The 11,049-nt window shown below is 50.0% G+C and overlaps 1 protein-coding gene across 4 annotated transcripts in view; it reads right to left on the bottom strand.

Moving 5' to 3' along the window:
* Positions 1-735: 735 nt before the first annotated feature.
* Positions 736-11,049, bottom strand: part of LOC147426627 (uncharacterized) — a 10,371-nt gene continuing 57 nt past the window's right edge. Inside the window, exons 1-3 of one of the 4 annotated variants that reach the window (XM_086499158.1) lie at positions 10,704-11,049; positions 10,147-10,419; positions 736-985 (exon numbers count right to left, since the gene is read on the bottom strand). The exon at positions 10,704-11,049 is cut by the window's right edge and continues 57 nt beyond it. In XM_086499158.1, coding sequence (XP_086355284.1) covers positions 863-985; positions 10,147-10,419; positions 10,704-10,874 — 567 coding nt within the window. In that variant the 5' untranslated portion in view covers positions 10,875-11,049 and the 3' untranslated portion in view covers positions 736-862. The other 3 variants (XM_086499161.1, XM_086499159.1, XM_086499160.1) reach the window with 3 other exon arrangements.

Consider the following 11,049-nt stretch of genomic DNA (forward strand, 5'->3'; position numbering starts at 1 on the left):
TTTATGACCTTCAAAATGGAAAAAAAAAGTAGAGACACTTGGATGCCTTTAGGTCTCACCAATTTTCCAAAGCTCCATAAAGAAGTAGTATAAAAGCCTTGTTTGTAAGATGGGCCCACTTCAACAAGGTGAAAAGATCAATTGTAAAATAGAATAAAATAAAAAAGTAAAATAGAAACAACAAAATAATGAGACCTTTTAAACTGAAAAGATCGGTTTAATAAGCATAGAGTAATAAAATAATTACTTTAGAGGTCTTTAAATAAAAAGATTCTTTCACAAGTAAGATATTGAGACATCTCACATCATGGAATCAAACTTCTATGAATGTCCTCCCTAATGTCTTGTTCTTTAAGGACTTTTTGGCAAGCCAATAATATTTTAATGCCTTCATTAAAAAAAAGGTACGTTTAATAAACATAAAAAAAGAAAATAATTTAAAGAAATTGCTAGTTTGTAATTATGTGTGTATATGGAAAATATTATTTTATATTGAAACATTACAATTGCAGCACCGATTAAGACCTACTTTCCATAAATCTTGTCCCCCCTTGCCTTCAACAAGCCATCGTAACTCCTCACCTCGTTTTATTCTTATCAAAACGACCTTTTCATACAAAAAATTGAAGTCTTTTTCAATAATGAAGGTCTTTCTTTTCATGGCCTTACATTACTTGCATCTTTTTTTATTTTTTCCTTTTTAATTTACTATTAGTTTTTTTGCCAAACTCACAATTATGAATGAATGTATTAAATTCTCAAAAAGAAAATGTACAAAGCAAGCTCAAGCTTGTACCAAGCCTTCAAGTATCGCTCAAAAAATCAAGAAGCTACAAAGCATCCCTTGATCTCTTACACATCGTTAGCAGTCATGACGACAAGAATAGCCCGATACTTCTTCCATGATCTCAATGAAGCTAGCTATTGAGAGATTGTTTTTGAAAACGCGCCAGTTGCTTTTCCAACTTGTTGAAAGTAACAGAACCTAACAATTTGTATATATATTAGCCGCGCTTGTCTTTTCATCACCTTCACTCCTAAGAACAAATCATTCTTGAAAACCTATCTTCTAGGTCAATTGGAGCAAACACCAAGCACTCCTTAAATAAATGAGAGTGATCTTCACTTGACGTTTTGCACCCCGAGCACCTATCCGAGTCAATTCCTCTGGCTAGTATCTAGATGCCTATTGGCAAAGCCCCCCATAGCAACAAAACCTGCAATACATCCACGCCTCAAAACACTACAATAGCCTACCATATGCACTAGGCTTAGTTCTTGAAAGGGTCTTAGATAACTAAGCAGGATTTTTGAGACATTGCACAAGTAGCATTCACTTTATGAAGCAAACAAATGATCATCATATAAAACTAACTCCGTCCGGCCTCATTGTCCTGATTAGTTTCTATATTTATTACAACAAAAAAACCATACATGCCAGCATTAAGTGATACAAGATCAAAAAATAAACCCAAACTAGGAGTCGACCATAGGAAACCACTCTAACAGTAATTACTAGACATCTTGACTTTGAAGATGTATATATCCTGGTCATGGCGCTAGAAAGAAAAAGAATCAAGCACAATCACTTCATATAAAAGAATCCTTGTAAAGATTACATAGCTATTAGTACATGCCTCTCATACATACAAAAAATCTGCTTCAACATGCAAAGAAATTGTACCTACATCCCACTAATCTACATCACTACTATGCCTGACACCGTGATAACCTCCTAAAGCATGCCCAAATGAAGAATGTCAAGCTTGATTGGGAGCAGCATCGAAAAAGTTAGAAAGAATCGAAGATATCGAGTATAATTTCAGCTACAGCGATGGTGTTCATGCATACAGTTCAGAGTTCAAAATATTGAAACCCCTTACCCGTGCAATATACTCCTCTGTGCCAACAAAAGAGTTAGATGTGTTTACAAGATCTGCCATAAAAAATGGAGCAGAGGCATTTTCTTGTATTTTCGACGCCTTCCAGGTGAGCTAGGAGGTCTCACAAGCTTCACATTTGTGAAGTAAAATTTGATAATTGAATGAGACAGAACAGAAATAGTCATTAGAGGACAAAGCTAAAAAGATATTCAGATGTTATGGGAATGTTCGAGAAAGCTTTGATTCTTTTGAAGAATCTCAAGTATAGTGTGGGTTATGATGGATAACTAAAGTACAATGTTATGAAAGAAAGATCAAAATCTATAAGCACGACATGACCATCCCTTTGCAGTAGCATGTACTCTGGATTACAAATCTTGATATATGATACCTGTCACAAACCAAGAAACTGGATGTCCTATGCCTCGTTGGTGTTAAACTAGAGAAGTGTAAAACATCTGTTCAGTAAGGTTACCGTGAAAATGCAAATATTACAGAGCAATGACTATCTCAGCAAGATAGAACCTCAAGTGAAACAAATAAACCTTAAATATGCACCAGGTCTCGTTAAAAAACACTAATTATGGATGGACATGCAAAAAATCAAATGCAAAGCGCTAGCAAGGCTGTGATTGCAGAGGGGGTGATGAGACGTAAAACACGCGAGTGTTTTAAAGTACTACCAAAGATTGTCGAGTATACCTTGTTGTTTCCTCACTAAACACCTTCCATGGTTGCCTGTCAAGAAGCAAGAAAAGCTCCCCACTAGGACAAAAGTTCGTTACTAGGAAAACATGAGTTCGTGTCTGCAAATTAGTTTTTCTTGGACTATCGCTCGCTACTGCTGCTCGCCCCCCTCCCCCTCTGCGCCATCGCTCTTCCCCCCCCCCCCTGCTGCCTCCCGTCCCCTGCCTGCCCCTCGCATTGCCGCCCTGCCTGCCCAACCGCTCGCGCGCGCCAGCCACTCCAGCCCGCCCCTCCTGCCCCCGCTTGCAGCCGCCTGCTGCCTCGCCTCCCGCTGCCTGCCCGCAGCGCCCCCCCTTCTCACGCCGCCATCCAACCCCCCCCCCCCCTTCTCACGCCACAGCAGTAGACACAGACGGAGGCTCCAGCTCCGCCACAGAGGGACTCATCCGAAGCCCCCTCGCCCGACCCCGCTGAGCCCACCATTCGACTTGCTCTTTCGCCGACAGAGCAAGCGAGCCTTGCCGCAGAGGTAGAGCGCTTGCAGGCGACTTCTGTCATCTGCAAGGTTCTCGGCACCCGTCCTAGCAGAGGAGAGCTGCGAGACCTTCTCCAGGCCCGCCTTCTCGCAGAGGTGGGCAAGATTTTGGATGTCCAGATCCTCGGACGAGGGTACTACCAGATCGAGTTCGAGACTTCCGAGATGGCCTCCAAGGTCATAGCTATGAGTCCACTGGCCATCCGAGCATCACGCGCCCACTTTCTACAGTGGCGACATGGTTTTGACCCGACTTCGGATGTGCTAGAGGAGGCAGACATCCCAATCTCAGTCTGCTTTCCGGGTTTACGGAGGGAGTACCTTCCACTTCTCTCCAGGATTGGCTCCGCCATCGGGACTGTCCTGGAGACACCTCGTACGGCAGCATCAGTAGCTGCCAAGGCGGCTGGCATCCCTTCAGTTCGAGTTTTGGTCAGAGATACCCACACGCTCCCGAAGGTCATCCTTCTGCCTCGGGTGAGTGGGGGTTGGTTTAGACAGAGTGTGGAGTACTCGGGTCTCCCGAACCAGTGCTTCATTTGCAGACAGATGGGCCATCTAGCGAAGGCCTTTCCACGGAGGAGGCCACGACCTGCACCTCAGCCTGCAGCCACAGCCAGCGGCACAGCGCACAGATTCTGAGCCACCCTCCGAGCCTGGGGCTCCAGCGGAGGAGGGATGGCAGCAAGCCCGTGGCCGTCGACGCCAGGGGCCACAGCGGCAGCCTGGCACTCAGAGTGGCCCTCAGGTGCCTACTCAGCAGCAGTGGGTTCCCACGGGGAACCGCTTTGGTCCTCTTGAGCAGGAGGAGCCCCCTACGCCAGCCTCCACTTCCGCTTCACCCTCGCTAGCCACCCCACCTTCAGATCTCCCCTCTTCCTCCTCATCCCCTCCCCCGTCCTTTGCTCCCGCCCACTCCCCACCTCGCCCCCCTGTCTTTGTCGCCCCACCCCGCTTCGTGTCTCCTCCGCCTCCCCCAGCTCCTTCACCCCCTCCTCCTGCTTCAGTGCCACAGTCGACTCAGGAGACTGGTCCCTCGCCGGCGGCTAGGAGATCTCTTGGCAGCGCCTTTGCCACGAGTCGCCTAGCGAGAGAGGGTCGGCCCTTCTTGCGGCCCCCTCTGCAGATTCAGACATCTTCCCTTGCAGCTATCCCTCGCGGTCTGACGAGCATTGACCTCCGACGCCGCTGGGATTTCTTCGTTTACGGATTCACTTGCTTTCTCGGCGATTCCGCAGCAGACCACGAGGCAACCTGCTTCAGGGTCCACGCTCTGTTCCTCGCCGCTAGGGGGACAGAGGCCTTGGACTCAGCAATTGGTTTCTCTTTTCCCCTCTGTGGTCGGACCGAGACAGAGTGGTCCCTAGACTCAGTGGTGGGATGGTTGCATACACAGGTTCTCGAGTTCTCTCACCACATGGGAGAGCTTGGAGTTACAGATTTGCTGCAGACTTTGTGGCCACTGGCCAAGTTTGCGGTGACACCCCTAGACTCTGCAGGATGTAGGCACATTGTGGTGTACTTTTTTGCTGATACGCAGTGTTTGCCTTGCTATGTATACATTCATGAGGACTCCTGGACAGAGGAGGTTGCTGTACGCACGGCTCGCTCTGCATGGGCTTGGGCCAGGCACTCACTACAAGCTCGCCTATCTAGAGGACGCTCAGATGCGGATTACTCCCCATCCAAGCCTGCCTCGAAGATAGCCCGTCTTGCTACTGCGGCAGCATCTGTTCTCTCTCGCTCCCCATGAGGATCGTCTCGTGGAACGTGCAGGGATTAGGTGGGCCCCAGTTTCAGCGATAGCGGGGCCGATTGCGTCAGGAGCTTCAGCGTTGCCTTGTGGGAGGAGAGATTGATCTCCTTATGCTTCAGGAGCACCATTTGTCTGAGAGCCGCATTCGGCGATGTGGTCAGATTTTGCGGGCACGTTATGATACCTTTTGGTCAGCTGCTTTTGGACCTGGAGGCATCCAGGGTGGGGTATGTATGACTATTGCGGACTCTTTGCAGCAGGCCATTGTGGGCAGAGGGATTATTGTGCCAGGCAGGGCTCAGTGGATTACTTTGCAGGTTCAGGGTGGCCTTGTGGGCTTCTTGAACATCTATGCGCCCAATGTGGCGAGTGCTCGTGCAGAGTTTTGGTCACAAATTATTGAGTCTTTGCCACAGGTTGACCATTGGTGTGTAGGAGGGGACTTCAACATGTTGGAGGACCCCTCTGACAGGATCGGAGGCAGCCATGCTACTGTACATGGAGTCAAGTTAGCAGCATGGGAGAGGTTGTGTATGACTTTGAGAGTCTCGGATACATGGCAGCATTCTGGCTTTGTGAGGCCTCCAGAGAGTCTTGTCTTCTCTAGATCGGACCGCAGAGTGGGAGGAGTGAATCTATCACGGATAGATCGCTTCTACACTAGTGACCACTTCAGTGACTTGGGGGGATCAGTGGGCATCCTTGCAGGGACATCCTTCTCGGACCATGCACCAGTGATCCTCACAGTGGCAGACAGGCAGAGGAATGGGAGCACGATGCTTCGCATCCCAGAGCGGGTCTTGTTGGACTCAGCACTCAGAGAGAGGGTAGAGGCTCTCTGGACAGAGGGCATGGACAGCCAGGCTCTACCTGCAGACAGAGTGGCCTTAGGCCTAGCTCAGCTTAGCCACTTTTTCCTCCAGGAGTCTTTGGCTCGACGGGCTGCAGCGAGAGAGGAGGAGCAGCGTCTTAGACGAGGCATTGCTTCACTACAGAGGATGCAGGAGCAGCATCTAGACAGTCCATGGTTGGAGGAGCAGTTACAGCAGGCTCGACAGGAGCTTGCTTGCATAGAGGAGAGGCGCCATGAGTTTGACTTTCACCGACAGGCATCTCAGTGGACTCAGGTGGGTGACAGAGTGACAGGTGCTTTTTTTGAGACAGTGGGACCTCGGCACTCGCATGCCAAGGTCAATCAGCTGAGGAGACCCGATGGGTCAGTTGTTTGTGAGCGCGAGGATATGCGTGCAGTTGCTACTGACTTTTACCGTGAGCTACTATCGGCTGAGCCCCAGTCAGAGAGACAGGATGCATACAGGGAGCAGGTTTGGGCGCAGATGCCTTGCCTTGTGACTGAGGAGATGCGCCAGAGGCTAGAGCTACCTCTTCAGCTTGAGGAGCTGCACACGGCTCTTAGGGCCCTTCCTCGTGGTAGCTGTCCAGGTGAGGATGGGCTGACTCCCAGCTTCTTCTTGGAGTACTGGGACCTGCTTGGCCCAGATCTTTGTAGTGCCTTTCAGTACATCCTGCACACAGGAGTGATGCCGAATAGCATGAGTGAGGGCCTGATTTACCTCATTCCGAAGGAGGGTGGCTCCTTGGATGAGATTCGACAGTGGCGCCCCATCACCATCCTCAACTCAGCCTACAAAATTCTTGCCAAGGCTCTGAGTTTGAGGATTCAGCCACTTTTGGAGAGCCTTATACATGGGACTCAGACAGGTTTTGTCAAGGAACGCAGTATCCTTGACAACATTTTCACTTTCTGGGAGGCTTCTGCCCTGGCACGACTCCGTGGGGAGGACCTTGTGATTCTTCTTCTCGATTTTGAGAAGGCATACGACAGAGTTGACTGGGACTTTCTAGAGGGCACTCTACGCAGGATGGGCTTCTCAGATGCTTGGATCAGAGGGGTGTCAGCTTTGTACAGACAGGCTCACAGTCAGGTGCTTTTGGCAGGAGGTAGAGGTGAGCGCTTCATGCTCACACGATCGGTCAGACACGGTTGTCCTCTTGCCCCCTTTCTCTTTCTATTCTATGCGGAGGCGATGAGCAGATTTTTGGTGTCTCAACAGGTTGGTCTGAGGGGCCTTGCACCTATACGGGGAGATGAGCTGTTGGACGCTGAGTTTGCCGACGACTCAGCCTTGTACTTAGAGGGCCAGGAGGCCAATCTACACAGATGTGAGCAGGCTTTGGCGACCTTCTGCTGTGCATCGGGCACAGATGTGAGCAGGCTTTGGCGACCTTCTGCTGTGCATCGGGCGCACTGATCAATTGGAGAAAGACAGTAGCTTTCTCGGTTGGCAGTGCTCCTGTGCCAGATTGGATGCCAGGAGAGGGTTTCAGGTGGATTCCTCCAGGGACTGCAGTTCGGTACTTGGGTTGTCAAGTTGGTTTGGATTTGTCCCCCAAGCAGCAGATTGCTCCTCTTCTCCTGTCCATCAAGAGAAAGTTGTTACATTGGAGCTCAGCACGACTATCGCTGGCTGGTAGAGTAGTAGTTGCCAACCAGGTGTTGTTGGCGACTATGTGGTACATCACTTCTTGCTAGATCTTCTCGAGTTCTTGCATCAGCCAGGTAGAGAGGCTGATCAGGAACTTCCTTTGGTCAGGTCGCGACACTCAGATTGCCCGAGCCAAGGTGGCTTGGTCGGTCATCACACTTCCTTGTTCTCAGGGAGGGCTTGGGATCATTGATCCAGCACAGCAGAGCAGAGCCCTTCTTGGGAAGTTCGTCGTCACAGGACTTCTTCCAGGCGAGGAGCCCTGGAAGGAGTTCTTGCTGCAGAGGCTTCGTGCCAGGGTGCCTCAGTCAGGAGGCACTTGGCAACCTTCGACCAGATGGATCTTTACAGAGTTGCGCCCAGTTGGTTTGAGCAGGAGACTGGAGGACCGATTCGCTGTGAGTTTGCTTCGTTCTTGGGAGCTATTACGGCGTGGCCTAGAGCAGAGACAGCCAACGTGCATGGAGGAGCGCCTGCGGCAGCCCCTCGTTTGGAACCCCATGGTCAGCACTCAGAGAGGCCACTTGGTTGGGAGTAGGCCTCATGTTTCTTGGGGTCCCATGGCAGCAGGTCCAGCGCGCTCTCTAGGTGACTGGCTATAGTTCACAGGTTTGTCAAAGGAGGGGCAGGCTGTCCAGCTACAGGGCATGAGAGGGGTTCAGAGCATGTGTCAGGACGTCTCAGAGTCAGTTCCAGCTGAGTGGCTCACGCCTCTCGAGCCAGTAGCACCCCGGTGGATGGGAGCCTTCACACGACTGGAGGTTCTCATTTCAGTCAGGGCTTGCTCAGAGACTGTCCCAGCCTTGTTCTTCGAGCTTCAGGGTGGGGGACGATTACAGCGAGTTGCAGTCGAGGCCCCGCAGGTAGCAGAGTGCTGTTTCCAGAGGATCCGTGTTGTGGGCATCTGTGGGAGGACTTGCGTCATAGACCCTGACCCAGCAGCTCCTGAGACTGGACACTAGAGGCTATGGGCTTGGGATTGCTGTCCACTGGCACGAGTACAGTGGGATCCTGGTGAGTGGCTTTGGAGGGACCCCCTCTCTTTTGCAGACCGCCCAGGAGTCCCTTTCTTTCAGTACACTTTTCGGCTTGGACGTCATATACTTGCAGCCCAGAGAGAGGCCCGCCCCGCTGCAGCACGTCGTTGGCAGGAGGAGGGCCTCACAGTTGAGTTCTTGGCAGCTTTTTGGCAGAGGCTATGGGACTCCAGACAGCTGAGGCGCGTCACTTTGTTCCAGTGGTTGGTTGCACACAGAGCCACAGCAGTAGGGAGCTGGCTTGTGCATAGTGGTCTCTCGGCCGCATGTACAGCCTGTGACCAATTGGTGGAGAGTCAACGACACTGTCTTTGGGACTGTCCCTCGGTCCAGCAAGTGTGGCTACGAGTTCTTCGGCTCATGCCTGCCCTCTCCACAGCTCGACAGTACACTTGCGGGACAGCGGCTTGGTCCACCCTCATGGGCCCGGCACTTCAGTTTGAGCTATCTTCCACTAGCAGGATGATAGTGATACAGGGGGGGCAACCTACACTCCAGCCTGCTACAGACCTTACTCCACAGGAGCGGTGCAGTGAGAGAGATGAGTGTTGGGAGCTCATCAGCGGCCTAGCTCTCTGGTTCATCTGGCGGGCCCGTTGTTTCCGCATCTTTGAGGCTCGCCCTGTGCCACCAGCAGAGACTGTTCGTGACTTTTGGCTGGAGCTGATCCACACTCTCAGAGGACAGCTTGAGGGACTACAGGGCAGCTCCGACCGCATGCGGGAGCGCCGCAAGGCTTTCCTTCGACTCTGGCGCCCTGGGCCTTTCTACACCATGGTCCAGGGGGTGCTCAGATGGCACTACTGTCCACCTGTGTGGCTTTTCCCTCCTCCCATCTCTTGATTTAGCCCCATTGTATATATGCTGTTTTTTCATTGGGAGAGTCTCCCCATCATGCTTGTTGTAGCCCTCTCTTGCAGAGGTGGATGTAGCCCTATGGGCAGTCTTCATTAACTAATAGAAGGATCTTTTTCTCGGAGAAAAAAAAAATTTAGTTTTTCTTTTTTCAGGAACCATATACACCAGCACAAAAGAAAAACCACCTTTGCAGTCGAAATGCTGGTGTGAAAAGATAATCGTATCAAACAAAGCAGCTTCAAGCCGAACACAGGATCTGTATGTGACTTTCTTACCATAACCCCGCATTCAAACTAGACTAGAAAGGGCATGCTACTCTCCCGAAACGGCAGAATTGAGTGAAGATAATGTCCAAGTTTTTCAAACTTCGGACTCTTCAATGTTGGCAGGTACATGAAGCAGTATACCCTCTCACTAGAGAGCATTGGTAATTCGCTCTGATGCATTGTGTATACAGAACATAGAATAAGGTGCAGCCAATTCCCACAACAAGGAGACCAGTTAACAAATCGAGTGCAGCTAAAGTTGCAGTCTACTCCCTCGCTAAAGGGGTCTTGATAAATTGTTGTCATTGCCTTTCTTAAATCCACACCTTAAGAGACAACATGAGATGTAGACCCCCTGCAATAGCTAGACGGCCAAGCAAAATCGAGACAATAGGCCTACTACTGGCTTCTTGCAGCTTCTTACAAGCCAAGATAGCCATTTCCAAAAGAAAACATGCACACAAACTTGCATCGGATTGTTTGGAAGCCATCGTCAAGCAACACTCAATCTCAATATCAAATATGCTCTCATACATTCAGATGGAAATACACGGGCAAATGGCTCCTCTTATACAATTCTATAAACCACTGTTCACTATGGTGTTGAGCACGCTTACCAAGTTGGTCACAAGAAGCCGTTTTTGCCTTGACCAGACTAGCATGAGGCATTGAATGTGCAACAAGGCAAAAACCAAAGAGTACGCCATGTGAGAGAAAACCAAGGCACGCCCCATGTAGCTCCGTGTAGCATACCTCCCATCAATTAAGGACGCCATGAAAGACGCCGCACAGGAGCATAGCAGCATGCAAAAAACATCTACACGCCCTCCTTCACAAAAGCAATGCCTGCCTTCATCGCCACGTTGCAAAGGAAGCATATCTGCACCGACCTGCACAATAGGGACGTGCAAATAGAAAAACAAGGGGCCTTAAAGCTTACCAAGTGCCCCCATTTCTTGCATACATACATGCCCTTCTTATCAAAGCTAACCTTTATTAAACATCCTTTATCTGCTCATACTAGAAATTGTCTTCCACTGTAAAGATGAAGCTCAATGTATCAAAGCTAATATCAAGATTTACTCCATGGAAAAACTTAAATTGGAGATGGACTTTAACTCTTCCTGTGTAAGGTTAGAGAGACAACAAAAGGAAGGAGAGAAGAGAAGGGCACCTGATGAGGTGCATTGAAGCCAGGAGGGACTTGGAAGACATCGGCGTCCAGTGGCATGTCGACAGAGGCCTCGAGAGAGCGAACATAGAGGTTGGTATGGCTGCTGCTAATCGCCCCCAAATCAATAGCAACGTCGACACCACAAAGGAAGAAGCAACAGCAGTGCTGCATCTTGCCATGATACACCAAGCTTGACTTCAATCCGCCAAAAGGTTGCAAACCATGCCCAAAAACCCAAAGAGAGAGAGAGAGAGAGACGCAGAGAACTTCTCGTAGAGAACGACATATCACAACATGGAACTCACGAGGCGAACATCGTCAGGCGGTTATGCAGACGGCACTACAC

This window comes from Adiantum capillus-veneris, chromosome 24, assembly GCF_014529385.1.
Source record: "Adiantum capillus-veneris isolate H3 chromosome 24, ASM1452938v2, whole genome shotgun sequence".
NCBI classification, from domain to species: Eukaryota; Viridiplantae; Streptophyta; class Polypodiopsida; order Polypodiales; family Pteridaceae; genus Adiantum; species Adiantum capillus-veneris.